Source organism: Thalassophryne amazonica, chromosome 16 (assembly GCF_902500255.1).
Source record: "Thalassophryne amazonica chromosome 16, fThaAma1.1, whole genome shotgun sequence".
Lineage (NCBI taxonomy): Eukaryota > Metazoa > Chordata > Actinopteri > Batrachoidiformes > Batrachoididae > Thalassophryne > Thalassophryne amazonica.
The window spans coordinates 17,993,205-18,009,595 of record NC_047118.1 but is presented as its reverse complement, the minus strand read 5'-3'; the positions used below and the strand labels follow the sequence as shown (position 1 = coordinate 18,009,595).

Genomic DNA, 16,391 nt, shown 5'->3' with positions numbered 1-16,391 from the left:
CTGAACAGAGATTCACTTTCTCTCTGCTGAATGGTGGAAAAAACACCAAAATCCTTCAGTGTTTACCTAGAGTTACTCCTGTGATGCATTTAGAAATTTACTGTTTATTTTACATTTGAAAGGCTTCATGTTTGCTCAGCAGGAAAATGGTGAGTGAGGGACAGACAGAGAGAGTGAGGGAGGGAGAGAAATTGAGAAGGAGAGAGAGACAGAGCGCTGTCTTTTCTCTTTTAAGTCTGTAAATAGAAATACTTAATTCTTTCACCAGAACATCAAATCTAGGCTTCCATCTCAGATATACCTTCTGGCAAATTATAAGTAAAATTTCAGGTCTTCTTTCATGATAATAACAGTATTAAAGCAAACAGAGCTCTGGTATCGGATGTTAAAAGTATTGGTATCGACATATATCCAAATTCAGGTATTGGGATCGGATCGGAAGTGAAAAAATGTGGATTTGTGCATCATTACCATTGGTGCATTATTAGCACCAGTGGTATTTTCTTGGCATTAGGTCCACTTATGGTGTGATGGTTACTAACGCAATATGCTGGCCATATGTTTTAATATGCACACCTAAGCCATAAATTACAAAAACCGCAACAAAGTCCACAAACACCTGAATCAAACCAGGAGGGCACATGAGCTGATTGAGAGAATTTAACACAAACTCCAATCTCCCACAGGGAATCGAACAACATTGGCAGTCCTGGTTGGCGTGCTGGCATCCCTCGGAGTGCTGTTCTTCATCTTCGGTGTCATTTTTGTGACACGTGATGGCATGTTTTCTTTCAGCAAAGGCCCCTGTACCAAAGGACAACCCGCCCCATCAGGAGTTATATGAGGCTGACCTTTATTTTTTTGTTTTAATTCATTTGTGCATGGCTTTGCAATGACTGATGATTTTTTTTTTTACCGAATCAATTGCATGTCTGTTAATTGCTGAAGGGACACATCTGCCAACAGGTTAATTTGATGTGCATCTCCTCATGTGTAACCCCTATAGAGTGTATGAACCCAGCAGCTGTCTTTTAAAGACAGCAGCAGAGTATTTTTTATACTTCTACACTGTATTGACACTCAGTGACTGACAAGTATGAAAGTGGGGACGCTCAGTCACGAATGCGATTTGTGGGTATACAATGGTGAGCCAAACCCTCAAATATAAGAGCATAACTTGGCAGGTTGCAATCTTCTACTCTCAAGTGAATTAATGTTGTTTGCATTTAAACGGGCCATAATAGACCCATTTTAGCAAGTTATCATGTTAGCCATCACATCCCTTTAAAAATATATTTGGGTAACCTCAACACACACACACACACGGTTGCGATACATTAAAAAATAATGCGTTTTCAAGTTCAGACCTGACCTGTTCAGTCTGTTGCAGTTGTACTGCAGTCAAATTACTCAGCTCAGTTAGTCTGAAGAGGTGTGAGCCTGCATTCAAACTCTAAGTTGGACCTAACAACAGGGCCATCGCCCTCCAGAAATCACAGTACTGTAGTAATGAGAATGCAAATATCTTTTCCATGCTGGAATTCTGTATGTTGTACAGTTCTCTGAATTTTTTTTTTCTTTAGTTTGTGAAAACCGACAAAAATACTTTGACAGATAAAATGTACACTGAGCTACATACAGAGGACAGTTTTCAAAAATCTGCAGTAGTTTCATGTCAGAAAAATAAAAGTCAGGACCAAACCAGTTGAGAGGAGACCAGTGAGTTCAGGAGTTAGGTTACCAATATGTAGACCTAGGTTCAAGTGCTGGTCATGGTTGTGTCCTTAGTCAAGACACTTAATCTGAGTTATCCCAGTTCACCCAGCCATAAATGGGTACTGACATTGGGGAAGTAACCTGCCTCGGACTGACATCCTGTCCATGGGGGAGTCATAGAGTCTCACCCACTTCATGCTGCCGAATGTGGGGAAAAGCATGTGTACCAGCAGGCCTCTGGGCCTATATAATACTTATGGGTGATTCTTTAACTACGGGCACTATTGGCCTTGTAAATGTAATTTCCACCACACCATTGCCTTACAATATAAAGTGCCTTGGGGCAACTGTTTGTTGTGATTTGGCGCTATATACATGTGCTCTGATGTCACTGTTTATCTCCATAGAAACTACCCAAACAATCTTTCATACAAACTGTTTAAAGGGACATTACAGTGTTGTGGTGGAAATTACGGCAGTAGTGTGGGACAACTACATTTTGTTTAAAAAAAATCACAACAGTTGTATGACATTGAATACCCCAATTATGTTTTGATTATTTTACTGATATTTTAAAACATTAGAAAAAAAAACGTTTCTTTACCATTCATTTTTATCATTGAAGATCAAAAGTCTGGGTGTGGGACAAGCACAAAACGGCAATATTTGCATATAATGATGCTGAAAAAAGGTGAAAAAGTCATCATAGACTACTAGAACAAATTTCTTAACACACTTTCATTGTAAAGATAACTATAAAAGTGTGAAATCTCCCCTTTTTTCTGTTTTTCATACAATATGATCAAAGGACATAAGTGCCCGTAGTCTAAGAATCACCCTTATATAGTTGTAGTAGTAACTGCACATGAAAATTCAGTAAGGTATGTCTTCTAGAATATATTCCATTTCTAAGGTAGAACTCTACTAGTGTATACTAAGTTGTATCTAAATAGCTAAAAACAGAAGAGTAGAATAGAGTAAAGTAGAGCCACTTAGGTGTCTGGTCTTGAGAACCAGGGGATGGTAGGTTGAAAAGCTTTTTTATCCCATGGGAACGCTCCCTACCCACCCAAGTGGCTCAGCCAGCTGTTGATTGGCTAAACACACTTGACTGAGCTGATCTAGACTGAATAGATCAAGGATAAATGGGAAAACATGCAGTACGTTCAGTCCCGAGGACCAAAATGGGAAAACCCTGCCAGATGATGGACGTGTGTCACAGAGCAGAAACCTGGTCAGTGAGCATCAAAGCATGAACTTTGAAAAATGTTGCAAAAGTCTGCAGCAAGTCTAAAGTTTACTTATCTCAGGGGGCTAGGTTCACCCTACATTTTCATATTCAGTTACTTTATATAGTGCCACATCACATAATGCATCCTAAGACGAGTCATAAAAGCAAGGTACCCTCACCACCCCCTGAACAAGCACCTTTACACCAGTGGTAAGGGGGAAAACTCCCTCAAGCATTTTTTGATTGTAGGAAGAAGCCTCAAGGAGACCAGACTCAGGCGGGGTGACCATCTGCTTTAGCCATACTATCAATTACAAATTAACAAAACAAAAAATATGAAAAAAGAATTGTCAAACATGCAAGACAGAGAAGATGCAGCTAAGCATTCAGTTAGGGAATAACCCTGTTGTGTCTGATGATTTGTGGACATTCATGCTGGTTATATGGTGGCAAATAGAACTTTACCAGCGACGTGTAAGCAGAGCCGGTAAAAATGAGTTTTACGGCGATGCGTTAGCAGAGCCATGAAACGGCTATTTGCGACCGTATAACAGCATGAACTTCTGCAATTCATCAAACACAAGAGGGTTATTCCCATCCTAATTCAATTCCATCGTTTGCACGGTTTATATTTCTGTAGGTAATTCAGGCCGCGAGGCTTACCGTCGAGCCGAGGCACCATCGTTACAACAGCAGTCAGGGCGCGGAGTAATTCATCAAACGTGAAAATCCATCAAATGTGAAACGGTAATTTTGTATCAGAATCCACATCAATACTTTCATATGCTAGCTTAAATTCACCCATTTCGAGGGTGCTGTCGGTACGCGATTTTCTCTTGCTTTCAGCTAACAGCTAGCAACGCATGCAGCTGGTGTTATGTCGAATTGTGTGTCTTGTCGCATAAATAGACAGTTCCGCGCCTCAACTATATTGCGCATGCATGCGCAGTTGCACAGAGGACTGGAATGACATTTCATCAGAACATTGGTCAGGACACGGAGTAATACATCCAAATGTGAAACAGTTGAATATTTTGCCACCGCTACCCCAATATTAAGTCTGAAATCTCAGACAATTAACCAATCAGATTCTTGGAAAAAAATGTAATTGGATTAGAATTACTCATAAAATCCAGTGGTTGTATTAGCCTGGTTTGGCAAAATATGGCCCCTTTAAGTATGCTGTTATTTTTGTTATAAGCAGTGTGTCAACAAGTATGTATCTTTTAATTACTCTGAGCTCATACTTGATGATAAGGTATAGCATTATTGATGGTACAAATACAAGCGCTGTAGTTGTCTCAATTCACTTCTGCTCTACATGCAATGTGGGACTGTGAAACCAGAGTTTAAAGTGTCATAATATGCACTTCTTCTTCAGCAAGTACTGTAGTTTGCTGGGTGCAATTACATATAAGGATGATTCTTTAACTACGGGCACTATTGGCCTTGTAAATGTAATTTCCACCACACCATTGCCTTACAATATAAAGTGCCTTGGGGCAACTGTTTGTTGTGATTTGGCGCTATATACATGTGCTCTGATGTCACTGTTTATCTCCATAGAAACTACCCAAACAATCTTTCATACAAACTGTTTAAAGGGACATTACAGTGTTGTGGTGGAAATTACGGCAATAGTGTGGGACAACTACATTTTGTTTGAAAAAAATCACAGTTGTATGACATTGAATACCCCAATTATGTTTTGATTATTTTACTGATACTTTGAGATATTTTAAAACATTAGAAAAAACGTTTCTTTACCATTCATTTTTATCATTGAAGATCAAAAGTCTGGGTGTGGGACAAGCACAAAACGGCAATATTTGCATATAATGATGCTGAAAAAACGTGAAAAAGTCATCACAGACTACTAGAACAAATTTAACACACTTTCATTGTAAAGATAACTATAAAAGTGTGAAATTTCCCCTTTTTTCTGTTTTTCATACAATATGATCAAAGGACATATTAAGTGCCCGTAGTCTAAGAATCACCCATAAACAGTTGAATATCACCAAAAACTCTCTAAACTACCTGTTTCTGCACCTGTGGCTTTTATTCGGAAGGAGCTTTTGCTATCCCTTGCTGTGGGACACCCCCACATGTTCTGTGGGGCACACCTCTGTGTGTCCCACAGTTTTTGTAGGAAGAAATTTTTGTGAAATATTTGCAAACTTATTAAAAATAAACTCAGAAATCACATCTACATAAATATTCACCCTTTGCTTTGCAATTACAGCCTCAAGTCTTCTTGAATATGATACCACAAGCTTGGTGCACCTATCTTTGGGCAGTTTTGTCCATTCCTCTTTGCAGCACCTCTCAGGCTCCATCAGGTTGGGTGGGGAGCATCTGTGCACAGCCATTTTCAGATCTCTCCAGAGATGTTCAATTGGATTCAGGTCTGGGTTCTGGCTGGACCACTCAAGGACATTCACGAAGTTGTCCCGAAGCCACTCCTTTGATATCTTGGCTGTGTGCTTAGGGTCACTGTCCTGCTGAAAGATGAACCTTTGCCCCAGTCTGAGGCCAAGAGTGTTCTGGAGCAGGTTTTCGTCCAGGATGTTTCTGTATATTGCTGCATTCATCTTTCCCTCAATCCTGACTAGTCTCCCAGTTCCTTTGGGTGAAAAACATCCCCACAGCATGATGCTGCCACCACCATGCTTCACTGTAGGGATGGTGCCTGGTTTCCTCCAAATGTGACGCCTGGGATTCACACCAAAGAGTTTGATCTTTGTTTCATCAGACCAGAGAATTTTGTTTCTCATGCTCTGAGAGTCCTTCAGGTGCGTTTTGGCAAACTCCAGGTGGGCTGCCATGTGGCTTTTACTAAGGAGTGGCTTTCAACTGGCCACTCTACCATACAAGCCTGATTGATGGATTGCTGTAGAGATAGTTGTCCTTCTGGAAGTTTCTCCTCTCTCCACATAGGAATACTGGAGCTGGATACTGGACCAGCTCCAGGAAGAGTCCTGGTGGATCTGAACTTCTTCCATTTACAGTTGATGATGGCCACTATGCTCATTGGGACCAAAAATGTTTCTGTAGATTTGTGCCTCAAGATAATCCTGTCTCAGAGGTCTTAAGACAATTCCTTTGACTTCATGCTTTGTTTGTGCTCTGACATGTCAACTGTGGGACCTTATATGTAGACAGGTGTGTGCCTTTGCACATGTCCGATCAACTGAATTTACCCCAGGTGGGCTCCAGTTAAGCTGTAGAAGGGTGATTCTTTAACTACGGGCACTATTGGCCTTGTAAATGTAATTTCCACCACACCATTGCCTTACAATATAAAGCGCCTTGGGGCAACTGTTTGTTGTGATTTGGCGCTATATACATGTGCTCTGATGTCACTGTTTATCTCCATAGAAACTACCCAAACAATCTTTCATACAAACTGTTTAAAGGGACATTACAGTGTTGTGATGGAAATTACAGCAATAGTGTGGGACAACTACATTTTGTTTAAAAAAAAAAATCACAACAGTTGTATGACATTGAATACCCCAATTATGTTTTGATTATTTTACTGATATTTTATTGAGATATTTTAAAACATTAGAAAAAACATTTCTTTACCATTCATTTTTATCATTGAAGATCAAAAGTCAGGGTGTGGGACAAGCACAAAACGGCAAAATTTGCATATATTGATGTTGAAAAAAGGTGAAAAAGTCATCATAGACTACTAGAACAAATTTCTTAACACACTTTCATTGTAAAGATAACTATAAAAGTGTGAAATTTCCCCTTTTTTCTGTTTTTCATACAGTATGATCAAAGGACATAAGTGCCCGTAGTCTAAGAATCACCCAGAAACATCTCAAGGATGATCAGTGGAAACAGGATGCACCTTAGCACAATTTTGAGCTTCATGACAAAAGCTGTGAAAGGCTACATGTGATTTCTTAGTTTTTGTTTTTATTTTAATTTGCAAAAATCTCAACTTTTTCACATTGTCATTATGGGGTATTGTGTGTAGAATTTTGAGGGAAAAAATTTAATTCACTTTGGAATAAAACCATAACATTAAAAAAAAGTGGAAAAAGAGAAGCGCTGTGAATACTTCCTAGATGCACTGTACACTACGATAGTTAAGGCACAAATCATCAATCACGTATTTCTGCTATGAGTGAAATGATGAATGAGTGTTTGTATGGGGGAATGAGCAGCTGCTGCCATGTTCTGTAAAATGATTTTGCCACATATACATAAGCAAGGAGACTGTTTCAAAATGTTATGCACTGAAAGGTGTTCTGTATTGTACCTACAATGCAAATGACCTGAATATGAGCCAAAGAATCCAGTGTTGAGTTACTATAATGTCTGATGTACCGGTAACAATTCTTGGACAGTGTATTTTGTGTGTGTGTGTGTGTGTGTGTGTATCCTGTTGCTGTGACAGCTGAAATTCAGTGGTGCCTAGCTTTTAAAGGTGAATTATGAAGTTTTTGTTTAATCACTTTCTAATGTCTGTGTTAACAGCTTGTAACTGCACCCAAAAACTGAGTCTTCACAGCTTTCTCAGCTGCCAACAGCAGCCTGGATAATGTAACTGTAAAGGAATCATACAGCATTTCACAGGAAAACCCATTGTCTTAACATAGGCTGTGGCCTTTATGAGCACTCCCAAGTGTCTTCACCTCTACAGTGTAGGTAGAGAGGACTGCGGTTTGTATTCTGGAATTGATTGTACAGCTAACAACATGGAATTGGCTAATGCCAACAAACGACCAGCTCCCACCACACCATTATGACTAACAAAATTTTATCTTCTGAAGGTCATCAAGCCAAACAAGAACGTGCTCAACATTGTGCAAAAACTCAGTTTAACATATTGAGGGGAAAAAATAAAATAACTGGCTGAACTTGAGTAACAGTAGCTTGCTACTGAACGTGTCCATCTCCACATAGTTTTTAATTATATTTTGTTTTTGTGGAGATTTCCTTTTTTTTCTCCTCCTCCTTGGCAGAAAAGCATTGGCCTGCTTTTGTAAAAAGACAAAACAGTTTTGTTTTGATGACATTATACAACAGGCTTGCACCAGTACAGTGATAATAGCACAACACTTGCTAGCAGCATTTAGAGTCTGTCCAATCTGCTCCTGTAGAAGAGCTTTTATCTCTGTGTTTCTTTACAGTATGTCATACAGATAGGTTGGTCAGCCTTGTTGTCTTTTGTATATGTTTCAGCAAAGACAGAATACTTGGTTGTGAGTGTGCGCACACACGTGTGCACACTTGGAAGGGGAGGGGCCAGGTTTGGTTACAATCTGAAACCTCACTGCTAGATGTTACTGGAAAAAAAAACTCCATAATTCACCTTAAAAACAGAAAATAATTGTAAATGTTGATGTATTTTTCCATGTGCAGTTTTCCCCCCACAAACCCATTTAATTTAGCTAACATTTCCACGTCAGAAAACTGATTGAGATGTCTTTGACGCGTTTCCCTCCAACCTTTTGTCAACCCCTCTTTCTCCCTCATTATACACAGTTAGGCCTGCCATACTAATTAGAGCTGATCCAAGTGAATGTTAAAAAAAGTTTTTGTAATCTTGCCTCCTTTTGCCAATATACTGTTTTAAACCAAACCTTCATGTTCAGTCTCTTATCTCCTCAGAAATACCTCTGTCCACTTTTGACTTTCAAAATATTGCACAATTTGGCAGAGTTGTGTTTGAGACATGCACAACCGTGGCACATTATCTGCAGACAGCTGTCATCTTATTCAAAGTGAAATACATGTACACTGGAATTCCCAGCTGCGCTCTGGTCTGTCCACCAATAAGCAGCCGATTACTTTCTCTCTGAACTTGTGGTCACAGCTGATACCCTGTGTAGCATTCTGGTCACAGCGTGAGCCTCCTGCCCACTGAGGTTTTACGAAGAGTCCAAAAAGGCAATGGGAGACGAGAGCGTAACCAAAACTGAAAATCAGCTTTTTAATCACATACGTTCTGTTTATGGAGATAAAAAATAAATGAATAAATCCGTGACTTGGAAGCAGTGTGACAGCTACACCTACGACTGGAATGTAGAGTATTTCCTAAAAACAACCTCCTGAATCGATCTAAGCATAATACAGCTCAGATGGGCCATTTTAATGGAATCGATGTATGTGGAGAGATGTTGCTTCTGAAATGTGAATTGGTTTTTATATCTTAACTACAATTCAGACCTTGGCGCTTTATAGGCCATTAATTCCTCTTATAGATTCACAGTACAAAGGGGGGGACTGTTTTTTATTTTTTCAGAGGCCTACCACCTGTTGGATTTCCCTCTTTCACATTAACCCCCCGCCCCCCCAAAGTCAGCCTGGATGAAGGAGGCCCTTTTGTTCTGACACAGTTCACTGCAGAGTCGCCAAGCCTGGACAAGTTGGGTTTTTTTCCCCCCATCGCTCACCCGGCATCTCGCTTGCAAAAGTAACATGGGAAACAACTTTCGGGAATGGGCTCTGGTTCTTTGCATGATTTATTCAGGTAAGTTGTGCAATTTAAAGCTGTTGCCTCTTTGTGATACAGAGTAGTGAGAACAAGAAATTGGCACATCAGAAGTATAAGTTTATGTCCCCTTTTGAATGCTGAACTCTCATTGTGGATTTGTGTTGCGTAACCTAGGCTTTTATAAGGGTAGACCTATATTCAAATGTAGTTTATATAACACGTGCGTAGTGCCAAAAGGTGCTTCCCAAACACTCACTCGGGGTTGTATTAATTAAAATGACCACAGACTCGCCGTTTACTGTCGACCTTTATGAATTTATCTGTAAAGTATGTTGTTGGGAAGGAGGTTTAACTCTAACAACAGCGTGCTTGCTTGTAAATTGGCCTATTTTGTATTTAAATCAAACACTAAATAGGCTCTATTTTGTAATATATAAAGCAATTGATCTAGTTGATGCACGTCTGGTGGTGCAGGCGGGTGGCATGCTTACTTCCCCCCAAACACAAGGTCTGTAGTGTCTGTAGTTCAAGACCACCTGGGCCCTTTTCTCTGTGTACATCTGGAGTTGTTTTAGGAAGGTCATCAGGCATAAAACGTCAAATCAACATGTCCATATTAGAACCATGGTGGCAACCGCATGCAAAAACAGGAGTATCCGAAAGAAGAAGCAACAGTATGTCTGGATTGTCACCGCACAGCTTAATAATGTGCTTTAATTTTCATGCAAACTTTATTCCCCCCACATTTGCTTAGTTACCCATGGGCTACTGATAAAACAACATTTACTCATTTGACTTTTACTGTTGTTTCCAGAGTGTGAATTACACAATAAGAGGGAGTCCTTACCTAATATTAGGCAGCTAATTTTACTGTAGGAACAGCAAATGTTAGCTGAAGTTACTTAAAACGTATCTTCAGGCAAACGTTAGAAACTAGCTAACATTGGCATTCATCCATTGACGCTTGACATAATACAATAATGACTATTTACATTAGTCTATGGGAGTATTCTTTGGCTTGTGCCACACACTGGATCATAGATGTAAATGAATCTTTGCATTGATGGGAGGGAGGCAAATAGATTGAGCTTCAGCTAAGTTTAAGAAATGGTATGGTCGACTTTATGGGTTTCTGAAATTGTATTGAATTGTATTCAGTCTTCTAGACCTGAAATAAACAATTACAAGGTACAAAGGATACATATATAAATGTTTTCAACCTCCCAAATAGTCCACGGGCCAAGCAGGTTTTCTGTACCACTTAAGGTGAAAAAAACAAACAAAAAAAAAACGACACTTAGAATCCAGCCTCAGTGTATCGTGGCCTACACAAAAATGTATGATGGCCATCCCAGGGTGGCAGCTGTAGCCAGGTAAGGATCAATAAACAATTACACACAGGTCAAAGTTTAAAAATGCTCCGATCATTTTGGAAACTATATCACATTACTTGTCTGATCATAACGATTCCAAAAAGGTACAGTTTGGACTATGATGGAATGTTCTGGAGTTATGGGCTAAAAACAGCAAAAATGGTGACAAAGGCCAGTTTCAGTTTGTACAGGGGTCAAATATTAAAGTTGCTCTAATTTTAGTAAAAAAAATTATGAAAATTATTGTTTGGGTTAATAGGGTTCTAAAAAGGAAAGGTTTGCACCATCTGTCATGCTTAGTTATGTTACAGGGTAACATGTCACATGTCATAGAATTCAATAGATGTTGACCTTGTTTGACCTTTTACTTTGGAGACAAAGTAAAATTCAACACAATCACAACTATTCCATTTATTGATCCTTTTATTTCAACCAATAATTTACATAATTTTTTGCTGAAATTGGAGCAACTTTAACTTTTGACCCCTGTACAAACTGAAATTGACCTTTGTCACCATTTTTGCTGTTTTTACCACATAACTCAAATAATGTGATATAGTTTTGCAACATGATTGGAGCATTTTAAAAGTTTGACCTCTGTGTAATTCTTCATTGACTCCTACCTGGCTACAGCTACCACCCTGGGATGGCTATCATACATTTTTGTGTAGGCCATCATGCACTGAGGCTGGATTTTAAGTGTCGTTTTTTTTCCCCTTAAGTGGAACCGATTAGGTCAAAATTCATAACTGGCTCATGGACTAAAAGTGTTGCTTTTGTTTATTTTTTGGGGGGGGGGGGTCTCAACCCTAACCCTAACCCCTGTAATTCAAAGCATGAATGCTTATAAAATGACTAGGCCCCAATGAATAAACTGCAGCAGTCTACTAAATATGAATTCTACAAATGGAAATTAAAAATATCCATACCACATATACTGAAAAAGTGCACATCGGAACTATAGAAACACTGGGTTTGTCATGGATTTGCACACTGTACAAAAGGATAAATGCAACACAGGTCATGAGTTGACCTCAAAAATATTTTCTACATACACAAAAGACCTATTCGTCTCAAATATTGTTCAAAATCTATCTAAATCTGCGTTAGTGAGCACTTCTCCATTGCCGAGATAATCCATCCCACCTCACAGGTGTGACATATCAAGATGCTGATTAGACAGCATGATTATTGTACAGGTGTGCCTTAGGCTGGCCACAGATGTCGCAAGTTTTGAGGGAGTGTGCAATTGGCATGCTGACTGCAGGAATGTCCACCAGAGCTGTTGCCTGTGAATTGGATGTTCATTTCTCTACCATAAGCCGTCTCCAAAGGCTTTTCAGAGAATTTGGCAGTACATCCAACCGGCCTCACAACCACAGACCATGTGTAACCACACCAGCCCAGGACCTCCACATCCAGCATGGTCCTCTCCAAGATCGTCTGAGACCAGCCACCCGGACAGCTGCTGCAACAATCGGTTTGCAGAACCAAAGAATTTCTGCACAACCTGTCAGAAACCGTCTCAGGAAAGCACATTAATGTACTCGTCGTACCCATTGGGTTCTCCGACTGACCACAGTTTGTCGTCGTAACCAAACTGAGTGGGGAAAATTCTCTCATTCGATGGCGAAGGAGTTGTGTTGCACTGTGTGAGGAAAATGGTGGTCACACTTGATACTGAATGCTTTTCTGACACCCCCCCCCCCCCAAAAAAAAAAGCAGAACTGAACATTTCAAAGTGGCCTTTTGTTGTGGCCAGCCTAAGGCACACCTGTGCAATAATCACGCTGTCTAATCAGCATCTTGATATGCCACACCTGTGAGGTGGGATGGATTATCTCTGCAAAGGAGAAGTGCTCACTAACGCAGACTGAGGCAGATTTGGAACAATATTTGAGACAAATAGACCTTTTGTGTATATAGAAAATGTTTTAGATGCTAGAGTTCAACTCACGAAAAATGGGAGAAAAAAAACAGAAGTGTTGCATTTATATTTGTGTGTGTGTGCATATATATATATATAATATGAGGGCGTATTTTTTTACCGTGTGAATATTAAATTTGGTACATACTTGCTGGAATGACTGAGGGTTGGCCAACAATAAGATGATTTGATTTTTTTTTTTGGGGGGGGGGGGGGGGGATAAAATACAAAAATAAAATAAAAAAATCTTAAAAGTCACAGTCACACACCAAGATCAAAATTTTGGCCCAGTGTTTAGTGAAATGGCTCTTTTGAAGAATCGGATAAAGATATAACACATGGCTGCTCTTAAACACGAATATGAAGTCATATATCACCTTTCGATTTGCTTCTGAGTTTTGACCTTGGTGACCTTAAATTGGCAACTCCAAGGTCATAACTATTTTTACTCCAACAGTTTGGAGCCAGTATTGATGAAACATGATGTAAGGGTTTTGTGTTAGTCAAGGATGAAGTGGTTCCAGTACAGACAGACCCAGCTGATGAAAGGTGGAGGCCACACTGTGTCACTGAATCACAAAGGATTAGTTTGCTTGAATCTGTGTCCCGCGTAGAAGACGTTTGTTCTAGTCTTTAGTTTGTAACAGGATGCCTTCAGCAGCAGATCACGATGATGATGATGACGATGATGATGTGTCTCAGTGTCAGGTGATGGTTGCTGCCTCCTCATCAAGCCCTCCAGGGTTGTGGTGGGGTTTGGTGAGCCCGTCTCGGTCACCTGTGAAGCCGCTCGGCCAGTACGGGTCCTAGGGTGGGACTCATCCATCGGCGCCTCACACACACAGCAGGACCTGTCCGTCCAGTGGAAGGTGGACAGCCTCATCGACTGGATAGAGGAACCCATCTGCTACGGGGTTTTCTTCACTGCTCCACGCCAGTGCGAGGAGAAACTCAACCTCGTCCTCTACAGTGAGTTGGTCTAGAGCTGGAGATCCACATGCATGATGCTTTTGATTAATCCAGATCATCCATGTGTATCATTTGTTTAGAAACTCCAGATAGCATCTCCATTAGATCTGCGAACCACACTGGCCCCATGGTGGAAGGAAAAGCGTACCAGCTGCTCTGTGAGGTTCAGAACATTGCTCCTGTCCAGTACCTCACCCTGAGGTGGTACAGAGGACACACTGAGGTCTACAACCATTCCTTCTCAGACCTCACGCCATCTTCACCTGTGCAAGTCTCGTCCATCTTGTTGGTCACGCCAACAAGAGCCGACAACGGGGCACAGTACAGGTGCGTCGCAGAGCTCGAACTGGGACCAGAAGGACCACAACCTCCTCCTGCAGTCACCTCTGAGCTTCTTCATGTCTCCGTGTACTGTGAGTCATAAAGGTTCTCATCATGAAATACTCTACATGTAGTGATGAGAGGGGGAAAATATGCAACACAAGGAATTTCCTCAGAAAATTATTCACTGTTTCGCAAAACTAAAAGAAACAATTTCTTCAGCAGACAGTTCACTGTTTATAAATGCTTCATCTAAGCATAACAATGGCTTCAGGAAATGACTCTGTTAACCAAAAATGCTCACAGTGATGCAATAGTTAGGTGGACAGTGTGTATTTATTCAGAAATTGATTCACTCTCTTAAAATTCTCAAAGAAAGAAAAAAGAAATTGCTTCACAAAATGATTGTTTTGAAGCACAATATAACTGCTACTGAATATATTCAATATTTCAAAGTACTCAACATTAAATTAACCTGCAGTTTAAAAAAAAAATGAACTGTTTTGAAAAGTTGAAAAACTAAATGAACTGTTTCAGAAAATGACTGACCAAATAGAAACATTCGAAGCAGTAAATGAGGCAATTGTTTTAGAAAATGATTCGCTGTATGAAAATGATTAAAACACTGTAATAGTAGCATGGAGTAGATTATGGGGATTCTTTGGTCTTATAAATCATTTCACTTTTGAAAAGCAAACCCCTGAAATGAACAGTTCACTGCTTTAAAATGCTTGAAACACTATGTTGACCAGTTATTTCAGAAAATAGTGTTTTAAAATGCTAAATATTTGCATCAGAAAAAGTGATTTATGATTTCAAAAGCTGTGAACCAACTACCCATAAAACTTGTTTTCTAACACACACACACACACACACACACAAATGAACAAGTTATTACAGAAAATAATTAACTTGTCTACAATCCTCAAACATACGATCAGTGTTGTGAAAGTAACTTTTTTTAGTTACTTTTTAGTTGCTTTATACAGTTACTTTATTAGAATCTGCTGAAAACTTGCAACTAATAAGTAATGTAACTAGTAATCTAACTTGGTTACTCTTAAGATTAAGCAATCGGCAAAGTAACTCACCAGCAAAGTAACTAATAGTTACTTTTCTGAGTACTAAATCTTAAAAATAACCAAATTAGATTATGAGTTACTTGATTTACATTCAGCAGCTGCCGACAAGTTGCCCGCAGCTGCTAATGAAGTAACTGTAAAATATAACTGTATTAAGTAACTAATGAAGTAACTTTCCAAAGTTACTTTGCCAAAACTGCATACGATAGTGACATCTAGGAGGGATCCACAGAACAATTATGCTAGAAAAATAGTCAGTGTTGCATAACTCATTTTCAAAATGTTTGAAATGCTAAATGCAACTGTTTCAAAAATGTTTCATTGTTTTGAAACACCTGAAACATTTAATGAACTGCTTTGTTTTGCACAGTAAGAGAATATAGACAAATTCAATGGATTTTGCACTCCTGAAACTCACCAGGGGGGCGCCATGATCGTCTACATTCCGAATGAAGTTCTTGCTAATTATGTTCTCTTAAACATTTGGGTTAGGTTTGAATTTCTCTGAAATGCATAAAAAGTCTGGACATTTGATCTCTGGATTCCCGCAGTGACTTTGCACACTTCTGCAAATTTTGAAAGTTGTAAACCCCCCCTCCCCAACCCACTCCCAAAAAAGGCTTTTTTCTGGTTACGCCCCTGAAGTCAGTCTGTGCAGTAATATAATATAATATATAATATCCAGTCATATTTAGCACATACTTTCAAAAGTATACTATAATGATACGAACATTTTGTTGGTTTTTCTAGATCCACCAACATTCCTTAATCCTGAACCAGAACTTGTGGACCATATAATGGGTGCTGAAATCACCTTAAACTGCACGGCCTCTGGGAATCCCACACCTGTGTACAGCTGGCAATCCCCCCATCCCACACAGGAGAAGGTGGTGGATGAAGCTGTCCTTACCTCCTCATCTCTGCTCCCTGGAACATACACCTGCACAGCCTCCAATGCCCTGGAGAAGAAGAGCAAGCAGTTCATTGTTAAGGCCAAGACCAAAGGTTGGCAAAAGTCTTAACTGCAGTGTCAAAACAAGAAGGTGTCTCCATAAACAGTGTACTAATGTCCCTGCATATTATTTTCTTTCTTTAATCAGGTGTTTAAAACCGAAGATCTCATGATACACTCAGATGAAAGTGGTGACATACATGGACACATCCACTAAGCTGATTTTTACTCTTGCTGCTTTGGAGAAGGAATCGTGTTTCACAATCATGACCTGGATACAGTTACAGTGCATCCAGGAAGTAGTCATAGCACTGCACATATCCCACATTTATTTACAGCCTTATTCCAAATTGAATGTAA

The 16,391-nt window shown here is 39.7% G+C and overlaps 1 protein-coding gene across 1 annotated transcript in view; it reads left to right on the top strand.

Moving 5' to 3' along the window:
- The window catches only part of icam3 (intercellular adhesion molecule 3), a 55,939-nt gene extending 39,558 nt beyond the window's left edge, over positions 1-16,381 (top strand). The window contains exons 17-23 of the mRNA XM_034190502.1: positions 687-835; positions 5,888-5,931; positions 9,310-9,443; positions 13,410-13,676; positions 13,757-14,089; positions 15,830-16,084; positions 16,180-16,381. Coding sequence (XP_034046393.1) covers positions 687-835; positions 5,888-5,931; positions 9,310-9,443; positions 13,410-13,676; positions 13,757-14,089; positions 15,830-16,084; positions 16,180-16,187 — 1,190 coding nt within the window. The 3' untranslated portion in view covers positions 16,188-16,381. The remainder of the gene's footprint in view (positions 1-686; positions 836-5,887; positions 5,932-9,309; positions 9,444-13,409; positions 13,677-13,756; positions 14,090-15,829; positions 16,085-16,179) is intronic.
- The last annotated feature ends 10 nt before the right edge of the window (positions 16,382-16,391 follow it).